Source organism: Melozone crissalis, unplaced genomic scaffold (genome assembly GCF_028551555.1).
Source record: "Melozone crissalis strain CALT ecotype California unplaced genomic scaffold, PUWL_Pcris_2 ptg000045l_1, whole genome shotgun sequence".
Classification (NCBI taxonomy): Eukaryota; Metazoa; Chordata; class Aves; order Passeriformes; family Passerellidae; genus Melozone; species Melozone crissalis.
The window spans coordinates 15,932,511-15,948,702 of record NW_026535823.1 but is presented as its reverse complement, the minus strand read 5'-3'; the positions used below and the strand labels follow the sequence as shown (position 1 = coordinate 15,948,702).

At 39.0% G+C, this 16,192-nt stretch overlaps 2 protein-coding genes across 6 annotated transcripts in view; both read left to right on the top strand.

Annotated features, from left to right (window-relative positions):
* The window catches only part of TLCD4 (TLC domain containing 4), a 26,391-nt gene extending 18,861 nt beyond the window's left edge, over positions 1-7,530 (top strand). For all 4 annotated transcript variants that reach the window (XM_054285543.1, XM_054285544.1, XM_054285546.1 and 1 more), the window contains exon 7: positions 1,160-7,530. In XM_054285543.1, coding sequence (XP_054141518.1) covers positions 1,160-1,475 — 316 coding nt within the window. In that variant the 3' untranslated portion in view covers positions 1,476-7,530. The remainder of the gene's footprint in view (positions 1-1,159) is intronic.
* LOC128942885 (holocytochrome c-type synthase) overlaps positions 1-16,192 on the top strand; it is an 18,342-nt gene extending 2,150 nt beyond the window's left edge. The window contains exons 1-7 of one of the 2 annotated variants that reach the window (XM_054285541.1): positions 11,476-11,499; positions 11,935-12,084; positions 12,785-12,933; positions 13,536-13,684; positions 14,810-14,929; positions 15,466-15,552; positions 15,975-16,192. In XM_054285541.1, the coding sequence (XP_054141516.1) occupies positions 11,970-12,084; positions 12,785-12,933; positions 13,536-13,684; positions 14,810-14,929; positions 15,466-15,552; positions 15,975-16,173 (819 nt within the window). In that variant the 5' untranslated portion in view covers positions 11,476-11,499; positions 11,935-11,969 and the 3' untranslated portion in view covers positions 16,174-16,192. Of the gene's footprint in view, positions 1-11,475; positions 11,500-11,934; positions 12,085-12,784; positions 12,934-13,535; positions 13,685-14,809; positions 14,930-15,465; positions 15,553-15,974 lie in introns of those variants that run through there. The other variant, XM_054285542.1, reaches the window with a different exon arrangement.

Genomic DNA, 16,192 nt, shown 5'->3' with positions numbered 1-16,192 from the left:
TTGATTGTTAATCTGACCAAACATGTCAGGTCTTCCTTTTCATGTCAGTAAGTGTTTCTATGGTGAGGGCTCTTGCTTCCGGGCTGGACTGCCACCTCGAGTGCCTGGATTTTAATTGTCCTAGTTGCATGCTTAATGAATTTCTAGAATATTTCTGTTAGAGCTGGATGTCTGGAAAATCTTTCTAGTGTATTTATAATTACCTAGGTAATTAAAAATTATTATAATCTGTAGGTAATTAAATTAAAAATTACTTTTAAAACCAGCTTTAGAACTGTTTTTTTGTTAAATCATTTTAGCCTTGTATCTTCTTGGAGAAAAACGGATTATTTAGTTCTCTTCCCCATCCCCCATTAGGAATACAGTGATTTAAGTTATTTTGCTCTGGTCCCATCTGCCATTGCTGCAAAAATTTTACTTGTTTATTCTGGTTTAAGTGTGAATGACAAAGGATTAGTTAGTTGTTCCTTTTTCAACCCTCAGGTTCTGTGTGCTAGGCAATAGATAAGTTAGGCCTGTCTACTATATCTAGGAATAAATATGCACGAATTCTTTTTTAAAGACCATTTATGACCCAGCAGTAGATGGAAAGGCAGTTTTTAGATTTATCTTTTTTCACTGGGTAACGTTCCAAGTTGTGACATGATCAAGAGTTGACAATGTCTGGCTCTGAAAATGTTCTGGTTTTGAGTTGAACAGAAGCAGTCAGAAAATCCCAGTTACAAGAAATTAGAGCTCTGTCTGGATTACCAAATCCAAATGCAATTTTAGAGTTGCTTTCAATGAGACAAAGAATTTTAGCTGCTGTTGGTATAAACTATAACAGCAAGTAATAAATATTTCTTTATAGTTTTATTATTGTATATTATACAATAGTCACTGAAATGCATGTGGTTTGTCAACTGGTTCACAATTCATATCAAGGTTTTCTATGTGTTATTCTGCAGTATACTGGATCTCATACACTGCTTAAGTGGTGGGGAAAAAGTGCAGCCAAGCATAAGGATTAGTAACTAAGCCAAGACAAAGTGCAATAATTTAGAAATTATAAAGGTAGAAGCAATTAATACATGATGAATTAAAAATAAACTTGAAGAAAAATAATTTTTAATGAGATGGCTTCAAGTCTGCCTGGTATTTGTGAACACTTCTTTTGCAGGTGGTTTTTTGAAGTACTGGGATATCCCAAATCTTCAAAGGCCAACATCCTCAATGGTGTGCTGATGACAGTTGTGTTCTTCGTGGTGAGGATTGCCGTCATGCCTGTGTATTACAGCCACGTCATTTCTTCATTTGGAACAGAAGGCTTCCGGAGATTAGGATTTGCAGCCCAGAGTGCCTGGATTATCTCAAGCGTTGTCTTGGATATTATGAATGTGATGTGGATGGTCAAAATTGCAAAAGGATGCTACAAGGTCATTTGTCTTATTGGACAGGAGGAAGCCAAAACTCATAGAAATGGAAAATCTGCCTAGAAATCATACATAAATTAAATTTCTGCTATGAAAATAATTTGGGAAACAGTGCACATTTCTGCCATGGAATGCTCCTATTATGGAAACAAGGTATTACCTCTGTACTGACCTTACTCTTTCCCTAGCCACACTGCCTGCACACCCAGGGCCACGCTTTGCGGATCCTGTCCAGTGAGGAATAAAAGCAAGAGCTCACACAGATGAGCTCCACATGCCTGTTGTAAGCAGTTGCAAGCATCAGAAATTAGAAAGGAGCAGACTGGTTACTGCTTATTGTCCACCAGTGTGTTCAAAGTGTTTCTCTCAGGTTTCTCTGATTAAAATGTTTTATAAATCCAGTGAATACTGACATATCTGTTTTTTTAGAAAATGAAAGATTCCCCAAACTCCTGATATGGTGCAATTTTCCAGGCACGTTTCTATGTTTTCTTCTAGGAATAACAATCAAGATTTCATTCTTGACAACTTTTTAATTTTTGCAAGAAAAGCTAAAAATTTGGCTTTGATTCTATGAAGTCTTTTACTGCTTTTTGTTCTGCCTTATATGAATGCAAACCATTTTGGGAAATTTTGGAATAATTTTATCTAAAATGCTGTATTATAAGACCACATGATATCTTAAGAGCTGTTAAAATTCTCCCATTGATGGGACGGATTCCCATGTGCTGTCCTAGGTTATATGCAATTGTACATCTTCTAAATTCCCCATGGAACATTTTTGTAAGTTAATATTGTAGATGATGTGTGGAAATGGCATAGTTCTTACTGAAGTGCTCTTTCCTTTGCTGCTACTACCTTTGAGAAGTGCTGCAATTCTTCTCAGAGTATTTTTAACCATTGGCTATTTAGATTCAAAATTTAACTGCAAAGATATAAAAATCTTGTGTATATGTGATGTGTAACTTTAAGTAATACTTTTTTCTTTTATCACAAAAATGACCTGTTTGATATGAATCGTTGAGGGTTTTTGTCACATTTTTGATGCTAATCAAGTCAGAAATCCAAGATCTGACTAAGAACACTATTGAATTAACTGTGCCAAACTCCTCTAAAACTGTGTGGTAATTCTGTAGAAGGAACAGTTGACCTCTGTAGACACAATTTTTTTTTTTTGTTTTGTTTTAAACCACACATTTGTCAATAGATACTCATTTACTCTGTCTGTGAACTTGAAGACTTGGAGGTCATCACAGAGGATTCTCACCATCTAGGAATAGTCCTAAATCTCATTTGTGATTCAATTTGAGGAAATTCTGAGTTATGTTTTATTTAAAATTATTTTGAGAGCTATATTTATGTGTAAATTTGTTTTGTTTTACTTCTTTTATCTTGAATTGTGACTGATTAACTTCTGGGGTTTTTCTTCCTTGGTGTAGGAGTGGTAAAAGTGTCCATTTTCACTGCAACTTCAGTGCACATCCCAATTATTGTAGCAATCTGTTTAAGCAATTTATTTTTAAACAGAAAAGTAGCATATTGACTCTGTGTAGGGTGATTAGTCCTGTTCCCTCTGACAAAGCTGGGTGACATGAGCTCTCCCCTCCATAGTCAGAGGTGTGAGTGCCCTGTGCTGTCCTCCCTGGTGAGGGACTAGGCACTCCCCTCATCCAGAAATTGCATGTAAGACCCAGGAGAGCTGCATAGGCTGAAATGCCTCCCAACCAAGGCAGCTGCAATGAGTTTAGTTCCCCAGCTGAAATGCTGTCAGGGAGTATTGTTTGGACTTGTGTAAAATGCACTTTTGAAAGCCTAGTTCCATTGCTCAGCTCGGCAGGCTTTTTTCTAAAAGTTTCCCAATCCTGCCTCGTTGAGGGAGATAGCAAGGATTGTCAGTACTTGTGGGTTTGGATCCCATGGTTATTAACACTTCACAGCCTACAGACAAAAGATTGGGAGAGTTAACAATTCACCTCTTGAGCTGTATGATCTGAGTGAGTGCATTGCCTCGTTTGGGTACCAGTAAATCCACAGAGTCCATGCTGCTCAAAGCAACAGACTATCTTTTATGCTCATTTGCAGAATCTGGTATCTTTTAAAATGTGATTTCAGTATACCTGATGCAAAATAATATTTTCTTTACTTTTTACATCACTAGATCCCTGTGATTAATAGTTTTGTAAAAGCTGGTTCCTTTGTAAAATTAAGTAAATTCAAGCGTTTTGGAGAAGTATGCTTGAAAATAGAAGTCTGCTTTTCTTTTTAGGGAAGTAGGATTAAAAAATTGATAAGATGATTTGGAGAAGCTCTTAGGGTGATAATTCATGAAAAGTTTCTGAAATTTATAATTTCTTACATTGATTTTAATATTTCAGTATTTTAAATATTTTGTTGTCAGTAGAGGCCATTCATTAAAATGCCCTACTTCTTCCACTTCTAGATAGACTTGTGTTTGATAGGGGGGAAAAAAAAGTAAGTCAAGCTATAATAAAATTGATGTTAAAACTAGATTTAGAAACAAAAACCAATCCAAAACTCTTCATACTACACTTTGGCCAACAATCCAGGATTGAAGAGCAGTGAGATAATTCTTTTAGAACAGCTAGTATTTTGCATTGCTGCACAAAATTAGTGTAATTAAAAACCTGTTTTGCAATGCATTAGCTCTAAATTTTATATTTTTTTAAAAAAAGTTATTACAGTTATGTCCTGATGCATCAGAAGAAAATTTTCTTATTTAAAAAACTATTAACAGCTGTGGTTTCAGCAAAGACTTCAGTAAACAGGCAGCAAAGTTGTGATGTACTGAATACAGTAGTATATGGGGCACTTTTTACCTGCCATTAAAAGCTTATAATACAGCACATTAGATAGCTGTGGCACCCATTTTTTAATTGCACTTTATTAATTTTAAAAATGTGGTGAAATATTGATAAAATTTAATGTTGTAAGCTTGTGTCTTTGCTTTTTTATGCAGAAAAGTAAATGCATGGTAATTAGCATCGTAACAAATGCTTTTGAATGTAATATCTTATTAGTGGCTTAAAACTTTATTTTTTAACAGATGCATTGTAAAAGCAGACTCTTGGCATGTCACCAGGTGTCTTTTCTATGGGCATATCAAATGGAAGGAGTGATCTTGTAAAAAATAGCTTGGTTTTCTTTTCTTTTCCGTTCTTCAATACCAGGTGACAGTAGCTTGCTGATCATGGGACAGACTATTGGTACCAGTTAGGCTGTATGTAGAAATGCAAGTTTCTCTTTTATATGGCTTTAATTTTTCATCAAAAGATGAGTAAATACCACTTTCAGAACTCTGCAGGAGAGTGGTAGGTCAGGTGTTCTGTAACTGATTGTGGAATCAGTACTTGCAGAGAGGAAGTATACTTCAAATACTCATTTTCTCAGAGTGTTTCAGTGGATTTCAGTGGAGGCTCACATAACAGGGATGCTGTATGGGTTATCTGTGGGAATTCTTCAGTGGTAAGAATTACATCTCTGAAGCCTACTTTACCTCTATAAATACATGCTATCTTGAGGGAACTCCATAATTTAATAACTTAATTACTTAAAACATATAATTCATTGAAAAATTAAATACGTGCACAGGAAAATAAGGGGAGCTGGCTTCATATATAAGTTCTTAACAATTCCAAATTATGTACTAAAGTTCATTAAAAGTTTAAATAGTCACAGTGTTTGGAAGAGAATGACTTCCATCTTTGCTTCAAATATTGTGGGAGAAGATTACTCATATTGCAGAACTAACAACCTAAGGGTAAAAGCCTACACAAGTGAGCAAATGCATTCAGGCAGCTTTAAAGAGGAGAGGAGGAGAAGACTTTGAGTACACACCTAGAGATCCAGATGTCTTCCTACTGCTGTGCTTGGGACAACAGCAGACAGATACATAGCAAAAAGGTTTAGGTGTTTGTGTCTCTGTTCGCAATGGAAAATGAAATTTTATTCTTTAGAACTTTCAAGCTGTACAAAATGGAATACCAGTTGTTGATTATTGTATGAAGAGGACTTTTTCTCATGGCTTTGTGTGTGTTTAAGCATATGTATGTTCAAGCTTTATGTAAAAGACAATTTAATAGAGAAGTCTGAAAAATTGTTTTGTGATGCTTCTGCTGAGCCAGTCAGGAAAATAAAGGGCTGCTTGACAATGACTCCAGCTTAGGGTCTGCTGTGCTGTTGGCTGCTGCTGAAAGCCATCAATGAAGCAAACAGAAAGGGACTAAAATTTTCAGATGAAAAAATGCAAGTATGGAAGACTGAAAACTATTGCAAGCCCCTTTCATAATTTAATACCCTACTGTACAATAGCATTATCTGGCTACAAGGAACTCCACGAGGGAAGGTTTGTTCCTGGTCAGATTTCTCTGTCTGTGGAATACAGGCAGAAAAAGAATGGAACTTCATTGCTGATACCCTGATTGATGGCGGCCAGATGGAAATAGTGATAATATTTGTGAACTTTTAACCTTCATCCAAACCTGGGTAAAATCTGTATTAGGTGAAATTCTTAGGATTTTCTGAAAGCAACTTGAAAGTTGTTTTTATGGCAGAGAAGTTGAAATATGTGCTGCCTGGGTTGTTTAGAGATCTGGGATAAAGCGTCAAGTCATACTTTTAGATGGTAACACTTGGTAAGGTTTCTTATCCATTAAAAATTCCTACTAGCTACCTCCTTTCAAGTCTTGTTCTATTTATAATAACCAAGCACTTTATAGCTCAGTAAAGAATGGAAGGTAGGTATGAAGAATAAATCATATTGTTTGGTATAAGAAATATTTTGGCAAAATTTCTTCTGAGAACAGTTTCATTGTGTGATGTCCTGAACTGAGAGAGGGCATCTGTTTAATACTAAGTATATACATTTTTAACCTAGTTGTGAGTAAAAGAAGTGTCTGTAAGAGAGTGAAGTATGAAGAGATCAGCATGGCTTGGTATCAACCACATAATGATTCAGTGTGCTATTTATAACTTCCTACTTACTGAAATTGAAAACATAAAAGTAAATAAAATATTCTGTATTGTATCTTTATTTTTAATCTATGTGTGGGATGTCAAACATTGTACTTGTCTTGTGGACAGGACATGCTTTTATGAGCCTATAAATATTTAAGTATATGAGAATCTGCACCCAAATGGAACATGTTGCATGTAAATGGTCTTCTAAGTTTTTAAATTTTGGTATTTTTAAAAATTTGCTAGGTTTGAAAGCAACATTTAAATATGAATACTAAGCTGTAATACAGAATACAAAATTTTGAATGCAATGTGGTTTTGTTTATAGTAATCCTATTCCAGTTTCACAAGAAACACCAAATCATAAGGGGAAGGGAGGAAAAGGGCTAATCATGAGCTCGGCTATATAATTTGCACACTTAATATGCACACATCCAAATGTCCTGGATTTGTTTCTAGCATGCATTTACCAAACAGTGTTTTCTTCAATATTGACAGATACCTATTTATGTAGAATAAGCACAGCTAACCTGTTATAAAATCAAATTGGAAAACCTGTTTGGAACAAATAAGTTACAAGTTAGGCATAAGTAATGGAGCCTGTAATTTGAAAATGTTTATATTATCTATCTAAGAAGAAATTTGATGAGTTTAGCTAACTTATGTGCAGATTCAGGATGAAAACTGTAGATTCTGCTAGACTGATTTCTGGTAAATCTTGACAATCTGGTTTGCAGTAAATTCTAATACTGTCACAAAATGTCAGGATCACATTATTAAATTCAGCTAGTAATGTGACCTGATTGGAGTAGCAATCCTTATCATGGCACAAGAACTTAAACATGCAATATAACAATTCTGAAGATTGGTGATAAAAGTAATCCGTCATAGCAAAGTGAATTATTAAGTATTATGGGTTTAAATTTACTTTCTATTACAGGAAAGAATCTGAATTCTTTGTTAGCATTTCAGTGATATTGTAAAGCATTTCTATATTTTGTTTGAACAGTTTAGGAGCTTGCATAAAATTATATTGGCTGATTTTTTCCCCTTTGATATATGCAATAATGTCAATAAGCAATAAATTGCATGTTGTATGCAAGGTATTGGTACATCATAATAAAGGAAAGAACACAGCTCCTTATTTTGTGAATCTTTCTTTCTTAATATGGTAAGAGCTTATGTACCTATAATGAGTACTTCATGAAAGAACAGTTTGGGGGGTTAAATTCTGAAACAACTGGCTTTAATGGTATCTTGAGATTTCATGCTGTATCTTATTTATTTTAAAGAAGGTGAAGATGGATGTATGAGGTCTGAGCCCCACTGTTGCTCAGGTGGTTGGAATTTTGAATGCTGAAATTCTATGTAGGACATCACAGGGGCCAGGAATGTAACTTAAACTCCAAATTTGTGTATTGGGGAATTGTATATTATGTAAATTTATGTATTGGGGAAGAACTTTTGGATTGGGTAGTATAATTGTATTGCATTGTCTTGCAATACCACATGTGCCAGGGCATAGACTGGACAGTTTTCTGAAGGTTCTGGGGATAAAGAGCTGCTGTTGTCAGCATGTTATAAATATGATGCACTACACAGTCCCTTACTGAATACTAAAATGGCAATTAAGTTCCTCAGTATGGCAATTGCTAGGTTCTCTATGTGCATGGAAGTATGAATTGTGTGGTAAAGCCCACAGGTTTCTTTGAGCATCCCTAGAGATCGCTGCTGTTTTATATCTTAACCACTGGCTTCCAAGCACAGGTTTCTTTGGGTTTTCTTGTGTTATGCAGTGGTTAAATTGCTTGAAGAAAACACAAAGCAGTACAGTGTTTTTACTTTTTTTCCTTTCATTTTTTGAAGGGTATTTAGTTGCATTTGTAGATTATACACTTAAGGTACTAATTTTACACTGCTAGTGTAGTAAACTACTCATTAACTAATGGGTCTGTTAGAAAGCGAGTGGGAGTTTCTGGGAACAGATGTTCTTTGGGGTCAGATGCTATATAGGTCAGATTTCCAACTGCTTGAGGAAGGAAAATGGGGCTTGGTAGGAGGCCTTTGTATTGGCACCAGGCAGCTTTTAACACTGAATAGTGGGAAGGAAGGACTGGGTACGGCTGGGAACAAGGGATGCCTTTCAGTGAGCCATTCTTAAACTGATGCATTCAACAAATCTTGCTTAAAGTGTGAGAAACATTATCTCTCCCTAAGATGTAGGATATAGGAAGTATTTTTTATATCCACTTCTTTGTCATATTTGAATGCACGGGTGCTTTTCATTTTTTTCCTAAATTTTTTTATTACTCTTTGTACTCTTGCTGAAAACTTTGGTTTCTCTCCTCATATTGGTGTGATAATTTTGCACTAAGATTAAAACAAAAAATCAATATTTGCAATGGATATCTGTCATATTTTAGAAGTTGGAGTACTGTGGTGTCTTCTTTTGCTCTACTCTTCTGGAGTTCACAGTGCAATATACCTATGGGCAGACTCTGCTTCATTGAGACTGGGACCTTGGTGCTCTTTGTGAAGAAGCCTTTACATTAGTAAAAAAATTTTTGCTACTTGGCTTATCTTACAGTAGTGAAAACTAGTATCCATGCAATGAGTAATGGTGCAGCTGTTGCTTGTGGAGAGTGATGGTGGAAGCAGGGAGATGGCATACTGACATCTACAGCATTATGTACTTGGAGAGGAAGGAGTAGAAGCAATTTTCCATTTGAGAACATCAGAGAAACAAAATCTGTTTTACTATAGAGTCCTTCTGCCACTGATTTGAAATATATTTAGAAGCAGAGATTTCAGTTGCTCTCTGGGAGGATCTTATTAAATAGTGTCGTTAAGTGAAGACAGGATGGGTGACTTGTGGCTGTTCAGCCTGGAGAAGAGAAGGCTCTGTGGAAACTCCAGAGCCCCTTCCAATATGTAAAGGGGCTACAGGAGAGCTGGAGAGAGACCTTTTACAGAGGCATGTGGTGATGGGATAAAGGGGAATGGATTTAAACTGAAAGAGGGCAGGTTTAGATTGGATGTTAAGAGAAATTCTTCCCTGTGAGAGTGGTGAGACACTGGAACAGGTTGCCCAGTGAAGCTGTGGATGCCCCTGTTGACGGCCAGGTTGGATGAGGCTTTGAGCTACCTGGTGTAGGTGTCAGGAAAATTAATCCACAAACACCTAAGGTTTATGTCTAAAAAGGAGACAGAGGAGTCCTGTAACTTTGTTCAAATAAAAGGAGAGGTCATCGGGCATTCCCATGGGGTCTCAAAATTTTTAGGGCACACAGCCTCCTTTTTACCCTAATTTCCCTGCCGCATTCTTCCTCTCTCCCCATTGGCTGAGGTACTTCAGAGGTACAGACTCCCTGAAACACCGAATACCCCCCACCCTCTTTTTCCTTGTGTCTCCATTCTTTTTCTCTAAATCCAGAGATTTAGCACAGTCTTGAGTGAGTAGCAGACTGTGTCAATTAGTGGAATTCCTATGGAATTTGTGGTTTCCCCCATTGCTTTTCACCTCTGCATCTGACCATATCTGCCATCAAGCCCACAGCTTGTTTTTAAAGACACCTCCTTCTCATTCCTTTCATGGGGAAGGTGTCCCTGCCTATGGCACAGGGGTTGGAATGAGAGGATCTTTAAGGTCCCTTCTAACTCAAACTGATCTGTGGTTCTGTATGTGTAGCAAGGGAAGACATAAAATGATTGTTCAGTGCTGCTTACACAGCTGTTACTGTGAGTGTAGTCTTGGATACTGCAGCAAAGCCAAATATGCCTGAACTGGGAAAGTATGGAGGCAATCAGAATGTTTTCTAGGGCATATAGTAGAGATTCAGTTATTGACACAATGCTAAATTTCTATCTTAAGGTTCTTGATATGCTGTGCTAATAATTTCTGCGTGCAGAGAGGGTAGAAAATAATTTCCTCTTAAGTAATCAAGACTATAAAAGGGCAAAAATGACTGAAAGGATGAATGTTTGGTATTGTATTATACTTGTATTTTTATTTCATTTTCACACTGAATGGCAATGTCCTTGTTAATAAGAAAGATCCTACTTTGAAAGATGGCATGTAAAAGTTTGGATTTTCTTCATCCCATGCTACTGTAATAACTGTCACTTGAAGATTAAATTCCTTTATCCTTTAGTTCTATTTTTAAATGTTACAATTAAATAGACTATTTGGGAAAAAACTATAGTTATTTCTTAAATCAGTTCTAATTGTTGTACATTTATAATGAATGTTTCTCGGCTGCCCACCTGCTTTTTGCACTTGACAGCTTCTTTAGAGAACACGTGGTGGGATGAACATTGAAATAGTCCTGTGGGGTTTGTACCTACTGTTACAGCCAGGTGTTAGCACTTGTTGGTCAAAAAGGGCTGTGATGAAGTTAATGTTCTGTGCTTTGATGCGCACTGAGCTCCATCTTCTGTGTGTTATGCACGGTACTTCACACGTGCAGGTAAAATGCATCTTCTAGCTTGGAAATGAGGCAGTTTGCTTAGGAAACCTTAAAAGAGCTGAAATACTTTTCTTGGCTAGTTGATGTTTAAAAATAATCCTAAACAACTTTACTATTTCCGCAAGTTCAATACTAAAGAGGATACACCTTTAAGGTACCGGTGCTGCTAGTAAGTTGTAGGTTCCTTCTATACTTAAGCAATTATTCGCGGTTGTAAGGGGCAATGATTTCACAAACAAGCCCACAGCACGAGGTGCGAGCGCAGCTGCCCGAGGCTTCCCGCGAGCCTCTCTTGGCACAGTTCGCTCTCGCTGGCAAGTTCGGACCCGGCTCTCGTCCCCGGGCTGCCAGGCCTAGGCAGCAGGGCGCTGGGCGAGGGCTCAGCCCCGGGGCCGCGGGGGGCCCAGGCCCGTGCCCGGCGGCGGGAGGGGACCCAGGCCCGCGCCCGCCCCCGAGAGGAGACCCGGCCCCGTGCCCGGCCCCGCTCCCGCAACCCTGGCGGCGGGCGGGAACACGGGCCGGGAGCTGGGCGGGGAGCCGGCCCCGTGCCCGCCCCTCGCCGGCGGGCGCAGGCGTGCAGCGGGGCCGCGTTCTCGCGAGGAGCTCGGGGCCGCCGCGGAGGCGCCGGCCGTGCCGGGCGAGGCGAGGTGAGGTGAGGAGAGGAGCACGAGGAGGATGAGGGTGCGGAGGATGTGCGGGGCGCGGCGGGGCAGCGGCAGCGCCGGGCTCGGCGGCGCTGGGAGGCGGCGCTGGGAGGCGGCGCTGGGGCGGCCGGGCCGCGCAGAGGGGCGGGCCTGCCCTGACCTTGCGGCTCGGTCACGGCGGGGGCCGGGCCGGGGCGGGAGACGCTGTCCTTCAGGGCATGCGGGCACACACGACGGGACCGTGAGGAGCCTGGGCAGCAGCTCGGGGCAGCCCCGCTAGGGCCTTGAGTTTTGTTTGGGCTGGAAGCTTGTTACTTAAATCGATTTTTCAGTTAATTTTTTAATTTGTGGTGCAGTACTGCACCTGCACTTGGCGTTCACCTTAATAAGTAGCCAGTATAGTTTTGTGTTACGAATGTTTGCTTTCTTTTTGTTTAGAAATTTGATCTTGAAAGGCCCGGTGTGCAGAGGCCATGGGTTTGTCCGCGTCCTCCCCGGCTGCCACAGAGCAGCCACCGAATGCATCCAGGCAATACCAGGCGGCGTCTCCACCTTCAGAATGTCCCATGCACCAAGAAAAAATGAGCGGTAATCATTCTTGAAACCTAAATGAGCTAAACTCTGCGTGGAAACAAGACTGAAAATCTTGGTGGGGGGGAGGGAGAAATTCTTCAGATAAACTTGAGGGTTTTGTTCAACAAAAGTAATTCTCAAGTAAATTTTCCTTAGGAGGAGTCACTTGTTCAGCACACACTGTGCAGGCTGCTTTGTTTGTAGAGACAGGAGGTGCTTACTGTAGAAGCTGTGGGTTGCTTCCAGTAAGGTTTCCTAAGGGCCCTGCAGATCTGTTCCATGGTGTGGCACAGCCACAGAGGGTCAGGGAGCCCCTCAGAGATGGTGGTGAGTTGATTGGTTGTCACTAAAAACTGTGCATCTGGAAAAGGGCTGCACAAGGGTGGAGTGAGATGGATGCCTGGAGAAGGACATCAGCTCCTCTGTTGACTCAGTCAATGCACTGGGTCGCTGAGCAAGTCTCAAGTACAAACAGTTCAGTATTGGGACCAGGATGGGGGATAGGAAATGAGCATTCAGAGACTACACAGGAAACTCAGATCTTATAATGATTTTGGGTCCTTTTGCAGGAAAGAGAGCAGTCAAAACTGTTAAAAAGCTCAGAAGAAATAGTGAAGTACCCGTTTGCATTTACATGAGCCTTCAATTAACTTTTCCATTTCATGTATTAGAGTTTTCATCTTGTAACAAAATATATACTGCTGTTGTGTTTAAGGTTGTCCAATGCATATGAAGACTGCTGATCATAGCACTGAGAACACAGATGATGTTCCTGCACATCAAGAAAGAGCTTATGAGTTTGTAGCATGTCCTGTGAAGTCTGGTGCATCTCAAATGAAAGATGACATAGATCCCAGCAATATGGTAACTTTTGCTTACTTCACATGTTTTCTTTAGTCTTCTTCCTTTTGAAGTATTATACCCAAAAATGTAAATAGTGTTACTATGTAAGCTGGAAACTCTGAGAAATAACATTATTGTTTTATTTTTAAAACTGCTTTTACTCTTTTTTGTGCAATTTTTTATTTAAAAACAAGTCACATCTTATTTAACACTGTATTAAAATTTACATCTCTGGTGATTTTCCTGTTTTTAAAGATAACTTTTGCTCTCTATTTACTAGTTACATAAATGTTTTTTATGATGCATTGTTGGATTTTAGTTTCTGTGTAACAGCAGTATGGTTGAGTTCTGATTAGCATCTCTAAGATTTCCTCTGATTTACAAAAAGCATTGCTCTTTTGAAAATTGAAGTTTACGCAGAAAGCTTTCCTGTAGTCTCCTGATGACAAACTTGTGCAAAGAGTTCTGCTGCAAAAAAAAAAAAAAAATTGGTGGAATTAAGTAAAGGCTGAACTTCTTGATCTTTGTAGGAGTTGATTGATCATGCTTTGATTTTTCGCAAACACTGTAACTTACCAAAATGTTAATAATGTAGTTTGTTTTTGGTTCTCCTTGTTCTCTAGATGCCTCCTCCCAATCAGCAGCCATCTCCAGGTCAACCATTTCCATTGTCAACTGTTAGAGAAGAATCTTCCATTCCTAGAGCACATTCTGACAAGAAATGGGTCTATCCTTCAGAGCAAATGTTCTGGAATGCTATGCTAAGAAAAGGGTAAATACACTGTGAACTATCAGATATGTCTGTGAGCCTAGAATTCATGAACTAGTATCATTAGTTATTGTTCTTGGGTTTTTTTGGGGTTTTTTTTTTTTTTTTTTGAGTGTTTGTGGATTTTAACCAGTAAATAATAAGACAGCTCTTTTAAAAAAGGACTTTTCTTATAAACATCTTTATATTTTAAAGGGTGAGTCAGTCTCAAAAAGCCGTGTGTCTTCTAGTGATTAGGAGGATTGTAAAAAATGTCAAGCAACTGCTAGTGGCTCAGAAGATTTTCTTAAAAGTCCCTGTACAGGGGTAGGCAAAGTTTGCATGATGGCAGTCATGCCAACTGCATGATTGCCAGTTGGTTTCATGCTAATGCTGTGAAATGACAGCAGAAGTTCTATGTGAGAACTTCTAACTTTGCACAATTGCTGAAACTGGGGAAATTTGCAAGTAAATATTTTTAGTATTTACAAAGATTTAGTGTAGGCAAGACTAAAAATCCTCCTGTGCTGATGTTTCCTTGTTCTTTTGTAATGATTTGTCATTCTCTAACAGGTGAAGTTTACAGGTAGTTTACTTTTGGAGCAATAGTAATTCTTTTTCCTACATGTCAATGTGGTTCGTAACTCAATATGACATAAGCAGCCTGGATGGAACATACAGGTTTGGCTCCTGTAAACACTGAAATGTCTTAAGGTTATGCTAGTTGAATTGGAAGCACACATGCAGTCAAAATGCAGTGTCAAGAGAGATGGAAAGTATTCCTAAGTGTTTGCAAAATGCATTGAATACAGGACTTCTGTGCATTAGGAATGCAAGTGGGATTTTTCCTAAGCATTTTTTATGAATACTGTGGATGTGGTGATGTTTGCGCATCCTGATAACTTTCTGATCCAGTTAAGCTGTTAATTTAGCTATGTAGAATTTGTAGATCTCTGTGATGATAAGTTGCATAACCACACTTGTGCACAGAAAATGAAGTGGTTCTCAAGATGCTTAAGCAGATGAGCCAGAAGTTTGCATACTTGTTGCATATAGCTGTAAATCTTCATTCAAAAGTTTATCAGATAAAGCTAGGAAGGTAGTTATGCTGTAATGTTTATAAACTATTTTCAAGTTCTTATTTTTTAGGTGGAGGTGGAAAGATGATGACATAACAAGTGAAGACATGACCAACATTATTAAGATTCATAATCAAAATAATGAGCAAGCTTGGAAGGAGATTTTGAAGTGGGAAGCTCTACATGCTACGTACGTACCTGTGAAATGTTGCATATGGAATATTTGTAATATTATTACAAAGATATGAATTGTAAACTTAGATTAGCATGACTGGTGACAAGACTGTTACTTTTTAGATCAGCATAGTCCCTGTTCCTACAAGACACAGACTAGTTAAGCATTTGGTATTGTAAATTTTTTTCTCTGAAATTCCATGATCATTTTTACACAGTAGTTTGGATTAAGGTTTTCTATTCTTTAATCTGTTAAATCTGTGGATTAGATTTGCAGAGAACTGCTTTGTTGACAAATTAGAACAATGGTTTGGAGCAGGTCAGGGATACTTTATCATACCAGCAGTAAGTGCGGACAGAAACTGGGTGACTTTTCAAAGCTTTAAAAAAAGGAAAAATGTTGGGTTATATCACTTGTAATTAATTTTTTACTGTTGCTTTTTTCTACTCAGTTTCTGGGTTGCTAAAACGAATTACCATAATGGTTTAATCAGTGAAAATAAGACTGTGTTAACAGGTGAAAACTCTTTTCCTTTTTAATTGTGTGCACAGGGAATGTCCATGTGGGCCCTCACTGATGCGGTTTGGAGGCAAAGCGAAGGAGTACTCACCAAGAGCCAGAATACGTTCATGGATGGGGTACGTAGGACTTTTCAGAAAAAAGGTGTCAAGACTCTCAGTCTTTTTTTTGCTATTTTTGACTTTTTTTGAATGTTTCTCAGCTCCCCACCTGCTTTTTGCACTTGACAGCCTCTTTAGAGTCTATGTGGTGGGATGAACATTGAAAAAGTCCTGTGGGGTTTGCAGCTACTGTTACAATGGTTACTGCATTGCCAGGTCTTAGCAGTTGTTGGTCAAAAAGGGATGCTGGAGAAATGTGTCTGAAAACATGGTGTGGAATTAATGTAAAGATGTTTCAGAACTGGGATTGCAAGTTAGAATTGCCAGGAGATAGATGTACTAGTGGGATGTTACAGACAAACAAATCTTGAATGGGCCTCCCTCTCCCAGGTTCATAATCCCCATTAATGCCTCCATGGGGTGTTCCCTGTCCCCTGCAGGTACGAGCTGCCCTTTGACAGGCACGACTGGATCGTTGACCGCTGTGGCAAGGAGGTGCGCTACGTCATCGATTACTACGACGGCGGGGCGGTGGATGAGAACTACCAGTTCACCATCCTGGACGTGCGCCCCGCGCTGGACTCGCTCTCGGCCGTCTGGGACAGAGTCAAGGTGGCCTGGTGGCGCTGGACTTCCTAACTGCTCCTGTGGTGTGTAC